This window comes from Oncorhynchus masou, unplaced genomic scaffold, assembly GCF_036934945.1.
Source record: "Oncorhynchus masou masou isolate Uvic2021 unplaced genomic scaffold, UVic_Omas_1.1 unplaced_scaffold_2245, whole genome shotgun sequence".
Classification (NCBI taxonomy): domain Eukaryota; kingdom Metazoa; phylum Chordata; class Actinopteri; order Salmoniformes; family Salmonidae; genus Oncorhynchus; species Oncorhynchus masou.
The window spans coordinates 4,611-18,040 of NW_027008718.1; the positions used below are offsets into that span (position 1 = coordinate 4,611).

At 46.2% G+C, this 13,430-nt stretch overlaps 1 protein-coding gene across 1 annotated transcript; it reads left to right on the plus strand.

Annotated features, from left to right (window-relative positions):
• Positions 1 to 1,169: 1,169 nt before the first annotated feature.
• LOC135533144 (medium-chain acyl-CoA ligase ACSF2, mitochondrial-like) lies at positions 1,170 to 13,131 on the plus strand (the record flags this gene model as incomplete). Its single annotated transcript, XM_064960554.1, has 10 exons — positions 1,170 to 1,265; positions 1,949 to 2,097; positions 2,271 to 2,362; positions 8,744 to 8,820; positions 8,970 to 9,077; positions 9,332 to 9,483; positions 9,602 to 9,743; positions 9,860 to 9,970; positions 12,773 to 12,841; positions 12,942 to 13,131. Coding segments are annotated over 10 exons (1,047 nt in total), but the record flags the coding sequence as incomplete, so codon positions are not given.
• Positions 13,132 to 13,430: the final 299 nt, after the last annotated feature.

The following is a 13,430-nucleotide window of genomic DNA, read 5'->3' on the forward strand; positions in this document are numbered from 1 at the left end:
TCTGTAGGGAACAACAGTATCAGTCTGTCTGATGTCTACTGGTCTGTAGGGAACAACAGTATCAGTCTGTCTACTGGTCTGTAGGGAACAACAGTATTAGTCTGTCTACTGGTCTGTAGAGAACAACAGTATCAGTCTGTCTACTGGTCTGTAGGGAACAACAGTATCAGTCTGTCTACTGGTCTGTAGGGAACAACAGTATCAGTCTGTCTACTGGTCTGTAGAGAACAACAGTATCAGTCTGTCTACTGGTCTGTAGGGAACAACAGTATTAGTCTGTCTACTGGTCTGTAGGGAACAACAGTATCAGTCTGTCTACTGGTCTGTAGGGAACAACAGTATTAGTCTGTCTACTGGTCTGTAGGGAACAACAGTATTAGTCTGTCTACTGGTCTGTAGGGAACAACAGTATTAGTCTGTCTACTGGTCTGTAGGGAACAACAGTATTAGTCTGTCTACTGGTCTGTAGGGAACAACAGTATTAGTCTGTCTACTGGTCTGTAGGGAACAACAGTATTAGTCTGTCTACTGGTCTGTAGGGAACAACAGTATTAGTCTGTCTACTGGTCTGTAGGGAACAACAGTATCAGTCTGTCTACTGGTCTGTAGGGAACAACAGTATTAGTCTGTCTACTGGTCTGTAGGGAACAACAGTATCAGTCTGTCTACTGGTCTGTAGGGAACAACAGTATTAGTCTGTCTGATGTCTACTGGTCTGTAGGGAACAACAGTATTAGTCTGTCTGATGTCTACTGGTCTGTAGGGAACAACAGTATTAGTCTGTCTGATATCTACTGGTCTGTAGGGAACAACAGTATCAGTCTGTCTACTGGTCTGTAGGGAACAACAGTATTAGTCTGTCTGATGTCTACTGGTCTGTAGGGAACAACAGTATTAGTCTGTCTGATGTCTACTGGTCTGTAGGGAACAACAGTATTAGTCTGTCTGATATCTACTGGTCTGTAGGGAACAACAGTATCAGTCTGTCTACTGGTCTGTAGGGAACAACAGTATTAGTCTGTCTGATGTCTACTGGTCTGTAGGGAACAACAGTATTAGTCTGTCTGATGTCTACTGGTCTGTAGGGAACAACAGTATTAGTCTGTCTGATGTCTACTGGTCTGTAGGGAACAACAGTATTAGTCTGTCTGATGTCTACTGGTCTGTAGGGAACAACAGGAAGTCCTAAAGGTGCCACCCTCTCCCACCACAACATCGTCAACAACGCCTATTTTGTGGGTCTACGTCTGGGATTCAACTGGAAGGTCAGTGGAGACATGAGACTATTATTATCTCTCTCTGTGTCTCTTTCTTTCTTTCTCTCTCTCTCTGTGACTCTCTTTCTCTCTCTGTGACTCTCTCTTTCTCACTGTGACTCTCTTTCTCTCTCTCTGTGACTCTCTTTCTCTCGGTGACTCTCTTTCTCTCTCTGTGTGACTCTCTTTCTCTCTCTGTGTGACTCTCTTTCTCTCTCTGTGACTCTCTCTCTCTCTATGACTCTCTCTCTGTGACTCTTTCTCTCTCTCTGTGTCTCTTTCTCTCTCTCTGTGACTCTCTCTCTCTCTCTCTGTGACTCTGACTCTCTCTCTGTGTCTCTCTCTCTCTCTCTCTTTGTGACTCTCTCTGTCTCTCTTTCTCTCTCTCTGTGACTCTCTCTCTCTGTCTCTCTCTCTCTGTGACTTTCTCTCTCTCTCTCTCTCTGTGTCTCTTTCTCTCTCTCTGACTTTCTCTCTCTCTGTGACTCTTTCTCTCTGTGTGTGTCTCTCTCTCTCTGTCTCTCTTTCTCTCTCTCTGTGACTTTCTCTCTCTCTGTCAATCTCTCTCTGTGTCTCTTTCTCTCTCTCTCTCTGACCCTGTGTCTCTCTTTCTCTGTCTCTCTCTTGCTGTGTCTCTCTCTCTCTATCTACTTTTCTCATGTAACCTCTGCTCTTTTTGCTTCCCCCTTCAGCCTATAAGAGCGTGTGTTCCTGTTCCCCTTTACCACTGCATAGGCTCAGTGATCGGAGGGATGTGCATGGCACTGCATGGCATCACCCTGGTCTTCCCCTCTGCTGGGTACGACAGCCGTGCCAACCTGGAGGCCATTCAGAATGAAAGGTAGTAAAGTTTAGGAACCTATTCCTTAAGTGACTTACACATCCTGGAGACTTACAATAGAGATATTTCACGTCAGTCTGTTGTAATAAGAATAATATAAATAGCTGCCCCTGAGCACATTGAGAATGAACCTCTATAATACACTAAATACCTCTCTGTGTTCTCTGTTTCAGGTGTAATTTCCTCTACGGAACTCCTACCATGTACATTGACATGCTTGGACAGCCTGACCTACACAACTATGACCTGTCCTCAGTTGAATCTGGTGAGAGATTTGAGGTTTGTTTGTGTCGACTGTTGTTTGATGGCTGGAAATACATAAAAATAAACTGAATTGCTGTGGTAAAGTTTAAGCTGAAAGGGGTCATTTGCAGTTGCTACATCCATTATTTTGGACAGTATATCACAAAAGGGAGTACGCCCCTCACATTATTGTAAATATTTGAGTATATCTTTTCATGTGACAACACTGAAGAAGACTGTCAGTGCTCAGAACATACGCCGTACACTGTATCAAATTGGTCTGCATGGCTGTCGTCCCAGAAGGAGGCCTCTTCTAAAGATGATTCACAAGAAAGATTACTGGAACCATGTCCTGTGGTCTGATGAGACCAAGATAAACTTATTTGGTTCAGATGGTGTCAAGCGTGTGTGGCGGCAACCAGGTGAGGAGTACAAAGACAAGTGTGTCTTGCCTACAGTCAAGCATGGTGGTGGGAGTGTCATGTTCTGGGGCTGCATGAGTGCTGCCGGCACTGGGGAGCTACAGTTCATTGATGGAACCATGAATGCCAACATGTACTGTGACATACTGAAGCAGAGCGTGATCCCCTCCCTTCAGAGACCGCAGGGCAGTATTCCAAAATGATAACGACGCCAAACACACCTCCAAGATGACCACTGCCTTGCTAAAGAAGCTGAGGGTAAAGGTGATGGACTGGCCAAGCATGTCTCCAGATCTAAACCCTATTGAGCATCTGTGGGGCATCCTCAAACGGAAGGTGGAGGAGTGCAAGGTCTCTAACATCCACCAGCTCCGTGATGTCGTCATGGAGGAGTGGAAGAGGACTCCAGTGGCAACCTGTGAAGCTCTGGTGAACTCCATGCCCACGAGGGTTAAGGCAGTGCTGGAAAATCATGGTGGCCACACAAAATATTGACACTTTGGGCCCAATTTGGACATTTTCACTTAGGGGTGTACTCACTTTTGTTGCCAGCAGTTTAGACATTAATGGCTGTATGTTGAGTTATTTTGAGGGGACAGCAAATGTACACTGTTATACAAGCTGTACACTCACTACTTTACATTGTAGCAAAGTGTAATTTCTTCAGTGTTGTCACATGAAACGATATACTCAAATATTTACAAAAATGTGAGGGGTGTACTCACTTTTGTGATATACTGTATATATTAAATTCATGTACCCATTGATTCTTGAATAATATAACTTACAAATGCGAGCTTAGTTCAGCTGTCGTACCCCACCATAACCAAAAATAAAAGTCTGTTTTACTCCAGTGTTTGTAAACGTTAGTCTGGAGCCCTGTTTTAACCCTGTTTTGAGGTTCTTGACTAACATTTTCAGTTAAGGGTCTCTGGTGCCACTATCAATTTCAGCTGGTGGCACCAGTCCATGATTTGGTTGCACCAATATTTTGTTACTCAATATAAACATGTTATAACGGGGCGGCAGTGTATCCTAGTGGTTAGGGCTTTGGACTACTAACCGAAAGGTTGCAAGTTCGAATCCCCGAGCTGACAAGGTACAAATCTGTCGTTCTGCCCCTGAACAGGCAGTTAACCCACTGTTCCTAGGCCATCATTGAAAATAAGAATTTGTTCTTAACTGACTTGCCTGGTAAAATAAATAATAATCTTATGAAGTCATTGACTGTAGTTTAAAAAGGTGGTATGATTAAATAAATACATTTTTCAATCAAACATGTCCAAGCAGTAATGCATGATTCAGGTCATTTTGATCTGCAACCTAAACCAATCGCTAAGCCCCTCCCCCCAAACCGCTGACATAAATTACATTTACATTTAAGTCATTTAGCAGACGCTCTTATCCAGAGCGACTTACAAATTGGTGAATTCACCTTCTGACATCCAGTGGAACAGCCACTTTACAATAGTGCATCTAAGTCATTAAGGGGGGGGGTGAGAAGGATTACTTATCCTATCCTAGGTATTCCTTGAAGAGGTGGGGTTTCAGGTGTCTCCGGAAGGTGGTGATTGACTCCGCTGTCCTGGCGTCGTGAGGGAGTTTGTTCCACCATTGGGGGGCCAGAGCAGCGAACAGTTTTGACTGGGCTGAGCGGGAACTGTACTTCCTCAATGGTAGGGAGGCGAGCAGGCCAGAGGTGGATGAACGCAGTGCCCTTGCTTGGGTGTAGGGCCTGATCAGAGCCTGGAGGTACTGCGGTGCCGTTCCCCTCACAGCTCCGTAGGCAAGCACCATGGTCTTGTAGCGGATGCGAGCTTCAACTGGAAGCCAGTGGAGAGAGCGGAGGAGCGGGGTGACGTGAGAGAACTTGGGAAGGTTGAACACCAGACGGGCTGCGGCGTTCTGGATGAGTTGTAGGGGTTTAATGGCACAGGCAGGGAGCCCAGCCAACAGCGAGTTGCAGTAATCCAGACGGGAGATGACAAGTGCCTGGATTAGGACCTGCGCCGCTTCCTGTGTGAGGCAGGGTCGTACTCTGCGGATGTTGTAGAGCATGAACCTACAGGAACGGGCCACCGCCATGATGTTGGTTGAGAACGACAGGGTGTTGTCCAGGATCACGCCAAGGTTCTTAGCGCTCTGGGAGGAGGACACAATGGAGTTGTCAACCGTGATGGCGAGGTCATGGAACGGGCAGTCCTTCCCCGGGAGGAAGAGCAGCTCCGTCTTGCCGAGGTTCAGCTTGAGGTGGTGATCCGTCATCCACACTGATATGTCTGCCAGACATGCAGAGATGCGATTCGCCACCTGGTCATCAGAAGGGGGAAAGGAGAAGATTAATTGTGTGTCGTCTGCATAGCAATGATAGGAGAGACCATGTGAGGTTATGACAGAGCCAAGTGACTTGGTGTATAGCGAGAATAGGAGAGGGCCTAGAACAGAGCCCTGGGGGACACCAGTGGTGAGAGCGCGTGGCGAGGAGACAGATTCTCGCCACGCCACCTGGTAGGAGCGACCTGTCAGGTAGGACGCAATCCAAGCGTGGGCCGCGCCGGAGATGCCCAACTCGGAGAGGGTGGAGAGGAGGATCTGATGGTTCACAGTATCGAAGGCAGCCGATAGGTCTAGAAGGATGAGAGCAGAGGAGAGAGAGTTAGCTTTAGCAGTGCGGAGCGCCTCCGTGATGCAGAGAAGAGCAGTCTCAGTTGAATGACTAGTCTTGAAACCTGACTGATTTGGATCAAGAAGGTCATTCTGAGAGAGATAGAGGGAGAGCTGGCCAAGGACGGCACGTTCAAGAGTTTTGGAGAGAAAAGAAAGAAGGGATACTGGTCTGTAGTTGTTGACATCGGAGGGATCGAGTGTAGGTTTCTTCAGAAGGGGTGCAACTCTCGCTCTCTTGAAGACGGAAGGGACGTAGCCAGCGGTCAGGGATGAGTTGATGAGCGAGGTGAGGTAAGGGAGAAGGTCCCCGGAAATGGTCTGGAGGAGAGAGGAGGGGATAGGGTCGAGCGGGCAGGTTGTTGGGCGGCCGGCCGTCACAAGAAGCGAGATTTCATCTGGAGAGAGAGGGGAGAAAGAGGTCAGAGCACAGGGTAGGGCAGTGTGAGCAGAACCAGCGGTGTCGTTTGACTTAGCAAACGAGGATCGGATGTCGTCGACCTTCTTTTCAAAATGGTTGACGAAGTCATCTGCAGAGAGGGAGGAGGGGGGGAGGGGGAGGAGGATTCAGAAGGGAGGAGAAGGTGGCAAAGAGCTTCCTAGGGTTAGAGGCAGATGCTTGGAATTTAGAGTGGTAGAAAGTGGCTTTAGCAGCAGAGACAGAGGAGGAAAATGTAGAGAGGAGGGAGTGAAAGGATGCCAGGTCCGCAGGGAGGCGAGTTTTCCTCCATTTCCGCTCGGCTGCCCGGAGCTCTGTTCTGTGAGCTCGCAATGAGTCATCGAGCCACGGAGCGGGAGGGGAGGACCGAGCCGGCCTGGAGGATAGGGGACATAGAGAGTCAAAGGATGCAGAAAGGGAAGAGAGGAGGGTTGAGGAGGCAGAGTCAGGAGAAAGGTTGGAGAAGGTATGAGCAGAGGGAAGAGATGAAAGGATGGAAGAGGAAAGAGTAGCGGGGGAGAGAGAGCGAAGGTTGGGACGGCGCGATACCATCCGAGTAGGGGCAGTGTGGGAAGTGTTGGATGAGAGCGAGAGGGAAAAGGATACAAGGTAGTGGTCGGAGACTTGGAGGGGAGTTGCAGTGAGGTTAGTGGAAGAACAGCATCTAGTAAAGATGAGGTCGAGCGTATTGCCTGCCTTGTGAGTAGGGGGAAGGTGAGAGGGTGAGGTCAAAAGAGGAGAGGAGTGGAAAGAAGGAGGCAGAGAGGAATGAGTCAAAGGTAGACGTGGGGAGGTTAAAGTCGCCCAGGACTGTGAGAGGTGAGCCGTCCTCAGGAAAGGAGCTTATCAAGGCATCAAGCTCATTGATGAACTCTCCGAGGGAACCTGGAGGGCGATAAATGATAAGAATGTTAAGCTTGAAAGGGCTGGTAACTGTGACAGCATGGAATTCAAAGGAGGCGATAGATAGATGGGTAAGGGGAGAGAGAGAGAATGACCACTTGGGAGAGATGAGGATCCCGGTGCCACCACCCCGCTGACCAGAAGCTCTCGGGGTGTGCGAGAACACGTGGGCGGACGAAGAGAGAGCAGTAGGAGTAGCAGTGTTATCTGTGGTGATCCATGTTTCCGTCAGTGCCAGGAAGTCGAGGGACTGGAGGGAGGCATAGGCTGAGATGAACTCTGCCTTGTTGGCCGCAGATCGGCAGTTCCAGAGGCTACCGGAGACCAGGAACTCCACGTGGGTCGTGCGCGCTGGGACCACCAGATTAGGGTGGCCGCGGCCACGCGGTGTGGAGCGTTTGTATGGTCTGTGACCATTAAACCATTAAACCATTAAACACAGATGACCCTTACTAATTAGGAAGCTCTCTGATATGTTGTGATGGACTGTCATTATAAATGCTTCACGGGAACCTGGTCAAATTAGGTTTGTAGTGTGGCTAGCCACTGAATGGCTCTGAAGTCACTGTCAGCATGCAGTCAAAGCTACTAACCACTTTTGGACATAACTAGTGTTCTCAAATCGTATCCGGATGTCGACAGCAGATATGAGTTGAATCCATAATATGGTAAACTTAGCTGGCTTCCATACATTTTAGAGAAAACAAGTTATATTAAGTGGCTAGCTAACTAGCTAGCATTAGCAATGTTTGGTGGTCAATGAGACTGAGAGCTAGCTAACCAGCTGAGTTAGCTAACATTGTAACAAAATAATAATTTAGAAAAATCCTCAAAGGCTCTGGATTTCAGGAATCACAGTAGCAAGCATTGGAACACTGCGATTGGTTGCCCAAAATTCTGGGGTGAGGCTTAGCGAAGCGTCAATTAGCTTATTGTTGCTATATTTTTGTATTTTATTGTCAAACTAGGGCTCTGGAAATGTCAGATTTGTTTTGCTCAATAGAGATCCATTGGCCTACATGTTTGTGTGCACTAGCTAATAGGCTAATTCATTTGGGACTAATTCACCACTAAATGAAAACTGAAAACACATTAGCTAGACCGCTAATTGTGAATATTGCTGATGTTTAGCCGTGTAATTGATTAATTGCAGTAAATTGAATGCCCTAAAAACAATCCAGTGATAGTCTACTAGGACTCAGCGCCAACGTGTACCTCACGCTCTCTGCATCTCAAAGACATAACAGAAATGTCGTTTATATTAACGGTGCCTGTCGCTCAATATTGAGAGTTGAGAAAGTGATCATACCCCTAGAAAGTGGAGACCTTTCCCCTCTTCAACTAACAACATGTTTTCAAAACTTATGTTTTTCATGCAACTGCATTTTGAAAGAGAGCATTTCTCTCTTCCACTAAATAGATAGTTGGAAGGAGAGGGCGTGGCTGGCTCATCACAGCAGCTGGCCCCGGCGAAATGGACACTTTCATGGCAGGACTCAATTCACTTTAGGCGTACTGCTTGACCAAGTCATGATTTTATCCGGCCAAAACAATAAGAAGTTTTGAGTGAGGTGACCAGCAGTTTTTCTACATCCACAGCCAAGTCAAAGGGTCACAAAATGAGACTAAATAGTCTCTGTCTGGTGCCCTCCTAAAACAATCATTTGTATATTATGGATTGCTCCTAAAACAATCATTTGTATATTATGGATTGTCAGGCCTTTCATCCACAGCTCTCTATGAATTTGAGAGTGGTTACATGTCTCCGCCCCAATCCCTCAGATCTTTACCAAAACAGTGCGGGGTGTCAATTTGTTTTATTTTTCAACTGCAGATTTGCAGTAATATAATGTATTGGTAATACAGTTATAGTATTTGTGAAGGGTGGCGGTTGATTAATAAGCTGTATAAAGCAGTAGTATAGTATTTGTGCCCCGGTAGGATGGTGGTTGTGATTTCTGTTTTTGTGTTCCAGGGTTTACGGGTGGGTCTCTTTGTCCTCCGGAAGTCATGAGGAAACTCAAAACTGATATGAATGTCAAGGATATGATAGTAAGTCCTTCCCATCTTTTTCTCTGTCTGTGTGTATAATATACATTTACATTTAAGTCATTTAGCAGACGCTCTTATCCAGAGCGACTTACAAATTGGATACTTTATCATCTGTATGGGGTAACACAACGTTCCCTTGGTAACATCAGATAGGCTATGGGACCACAGAGAACAGCCCTGCGGCATTTGTTGGTTACCCACGAGACAACGAGGAACTGAAGACTGAGACAGTGGGATGTATCCTGAACCACGCTGAGGTATCAAAACTTAACTGACACCAGACTGTGTGTGTGTGTGTGTGTGTGTGTGTGTGTGTGTGTGTGTGTGTGTGTGTGTGTGTGTGTGTGTGTGTGTGTGTGTGTGTGTGAGCAAGTGAGAGGACAGAGACAGAGAAGAGAGAGTCATGTGTCTAATGTCAGGCTCCTAATTCATCGACATGCAGTATGTGTAATGTTTATACTCCTCCTTCTTTAAAACACACATGAAACCCTACCTGTGTTCTCCTGGCCAGGCGAAGGTGGTGGATGTGTCCTCTGGAGAGGTGGTTCCTCTGGGGGATCCAGGAGAGCTGCTGATCAGAGCTTACTCTGTTATGCTGGAGTACTGGGAGGACCCAGACAAGACCAGTGAGGCTATTGCCAAAGACCGCTGGTACAGAACCGGGTAAGAAATGAGATGGAGAGAGAGAAAGAGACGGAGGAAGCGAGTGAGAGATAAAGACACACAGAGACCCAAACAGATGAAAAGTGAGCGCGAGCATCAACTGTGAATGTCTCCACAGTGACATAGCCAGTCTGGACAGGTTTGGGTACTGCCGTATAGTGGGACGTATAAAGGACATGATCATACGTGGAGGAGAGAACATCTACCCTGCTGAGATAGAGAAGTTCCTTCACACCCATCCCAACGTACAGGAGGCCCAGGTGAGAACCACACACATCCCAACGTACAGGAGGCCCAGGTGAGAACCATCCCAACATACAGGAGGCCCAGGTGTTTATTTTCTCTCCCTGTCTTGTCCACCTCTCTTTCTCCCCAGGTGATTGGCGTGAGAGATGAGAGGTTGGGGGAACAGGTGTGTGCCTGTATCAGACTGAAGGAGGGCTTGGACTGCAGCAGAGAGGAGATCAGAGACTTCTGCAAGGGACAGGTGAGACAGAAAGGAACAAGTCACCTGGGGATTGAACACAAGATGGTTATCCCAGATGGTTATCCCAGATGGTTATCCCAGATGGTTATCCCAGATGGTTATCCCACTGGGTTGAAGTCATTTTAACCAGATGGTTATCCCACTGGGTTGAAGTCATTTTAACCAGATGGTTATCCCAGATGGTTATCCCAGATGGTTATCCCAGATGGTTATCCCACTGAGGTGAAGTCGTTTTAACCAGATGGTTATCCCACTGAGGTGAAGTCGTTTTAACCAGATGGTTATCCCAGATGTTTATCCCACTGGGTTGAAGTCGTTTTAACCAGATGGTTATCCCAGATGGTTATCCCACTGAGGTGAAGTCGTTTTAACCAGATGGTTATCCCAGATGGTTATCCCAGATGGTTATCCCACTGAGGTGAAGTCGTTTTACCCAGATGGTTATCCCAGATGGTTATCCCACTGAGGTGAAGTCGTTTTAACCAGATGGTTATCCCAGATGGTTATCCCAGATGGTTATCCCACTGAGGTGAAGTCGTTTTAACCAGATGGTTATCCCACTGAGGTGAAGTCGTTTTAACCAGATGGTTATCCCACTGGGTTGAAGTCGTTTTAACCAGATGGTTATCCCACTGGGTTGAAGTCGTTTTAACCAGATGGTTATCCCACTGGGTTGAAGTCGTTTTAACCAGATGGTTATCCCACTGGGTTGAAGTCGTTTTAACCAGATGGTTATACCAGATGGTTATCCCACTGGGTTGAAGTCGTTTTAACCAGATGGTTATCCCACTGGGTTGAAGTCGTTTTAACCAGATGGTTATCCCACTGGGTTGAAGTCGTTTTAACCAGATGGTTATCCCACTGGGTTGAAGTCGTTTTAACCAGATGGTTATCCCACTGAGGTGAAGTCGTTTTAACCAGATGGTTATACCAGATGGTTATCCCACTGGGTTGAAGTCGTTTTAACCAGATGGTTATCCCAGATGGTTATCCCACTGAGGTGAAGTCGTTTTAACCAGATGGTTATCCCAGATGGTTATCCCAGATGGTTATCCCACTGAGGTGAAGTCGTTTTACCCAGATGGTTATCCCAGATGGTTATCCCACTGAGGTGAAGTCGTTTTACCCAGATGGTTATCCCAGATGGTTATCCCACTGAGGTGAAGTCGTTTTAACCAGATGGTTATCCCACTGAGGTGAAGTCGTTTTAACCAGATGGTTATCCCAGATGGTTATCCCACTGAGGTGAAGTCGTTTTAACCAGATGGTTATCCCACTGAGGTGAAGTCGTTTTAACCAGATGGTTATCCCAGATGGTTATCCCACTGGGTTGAAGTCGTTTTAACCAGATGGTTATCCCACTGGGTTGAAGTCGTTTTAACCAGATGGTTATCCCACTGGGTTGAAGTCGTTTTAACCAGATGGTTATCCCACTGGGTTGAAGTCGTTTTAACCAGATGGTTATCCCACTGGGTTGAAGTCGTTTTAACCAGATGGTTATACCAGATGGTTATCCCACTGGGTTGAAGTCGTTTTAACCAGATGGTTATCCCACTGGATTGAAGTCGTTTTAACCAGATGGTTATCCCACTGGGTTGAAGTCGTTTTAACCAGATGGTTATCCCACTGGGTTGAAGTCGTTTTAACCAGATGGTTATCCCACTGGGTTGAAGTCGTTTTAACCAGATGGTTATACCAGATGGTTATCCCACTGGGTTGAAGTCGTTTTAACCAGATGGTTATCCCACTGGGTTGAAGTTGTTTTAACCAGATGGTTATCCCACTGGGTTGAAGTCGTTTTAACCAGATGGTTATCCCACTGGGTTGAAGTCGTTTTAACCAGATGGTTATACCAGATGGTTATCCCACTGGGTTTAAGTCGTTTTAACCAGATGGTTATCCCACTGGGTTTAAGTCGTTTTAACCAGATGGTTATCCCAGATGGTTGAAGTCGTTTTAACCAGATGGTTATCCCACTGGGTTGAAGTCGTTTTAACCAGATGGTTATCCCACTGGGTTGAAGTCGTTTTAACCAGATGGTTATCCCACTGGGTTGAAGTCGTTTTAACCAGATGGTTATCCCACTGGGTTGAAGTCGTTTTAACCAGATGGTTATCCCACTGGGTTGAAGTCGTTTTAACCAGATGGTTATCCCACTGAGGTGAAGTCGTTTTAACCAGATGGTTATCCCACTGGGTTGAAGTCGTTTTAACCAGATGGTTATCCCACTGGGTTGAAGTCGTTTTAACCAGATGGTTATCCCACTGGGTTGAAGTCGTTTTAACCAGATGGTTATCCCACTGGGTTGAAGTCGTTTTAACCAGATGGTTATCCCACTGGGTTGAAGTCGTTTTAACCAGATGGTTATCCCACTGGGTTGAAGTCGTTTTAACCAGATGGTTATCCCACTGGGTTGAAGTCGTTTTAACCAGATGGTTATCCCACTGGGTTGAAGTCGTTTTAACCAGATGGTTATCCCACTGGGTTGAAGTCGTTTTAACCAGATGGTTATCCCACTGGGTTGAAGTCGTTTTAACCAGATGGTTATCCCACTGGGTTGAAGTCGTTTTAACCAGATGGTTATCCCACTGGGTTGAAGTCGTTTTAACCAGATGGTTATCCCACTGGGTTGAAGTCATTTTAACCAGATGGTTATCCCACTGGGTTGAAGTCGTTTTAACCAGATGGTTATCCCACTGGGTTGGAGTCGTTTTAACTAGTCTTTCGGTCAGTCCATCATTACAAAGCATCGGCAACATGTCTTATGTGAACAAGAAGAGTAACTCTTTATACTTGTTCCAGATTTCTCACTTCAAGATCCCCCACTATGTGGTGTTTGTGGACAGCTATCCACTGACTGCCTCTGGAAAGGTAGGATGACAACACTAAACAAATCAGCTTATCCAGGTGAATGATATTACTACCAGCACAGACGGCTGTGTTGATCACCGCTGTGTTTGTCCTTTCCTAGGTCCAGAAGATCAAACTGAGGGAGGAGATGGAGAAGACACTGGGTCTGTGAAGGACAGAGGGACCGAGACAGACTATTGGTTCCAGCTGGAGAGAGATTGGTTACAAAGGCTCTGTGTCTGTTACAGCAATATATTGCTATATTTCAATAAAACCAAGAGCAAAAATAAAGTCTAAGCTCTGTTATGTTTTGGTTCATGAGTGATGTGCAACAACTCTTTCAGTACTTATTTTTCAATACCTTTATTTCATTTTATCGAACAGACTGGACAACTAGTTGTACATCATATGATATGTGATCTTGGACTGATGTACAATAGTCAAACTCAGGTTCTTCATTTTAAACATGCCATAAAGACATCTGAAATAATGCCAAACATTGGTATGTACAAATGTGTTGTTAGGCAGAGTTACAATGCTTAGTTCCAAACCTGTATCTATGGGGACAGAACAACAGGCTGACAGAGCTCAGAGTGACATGGTAGAGGTG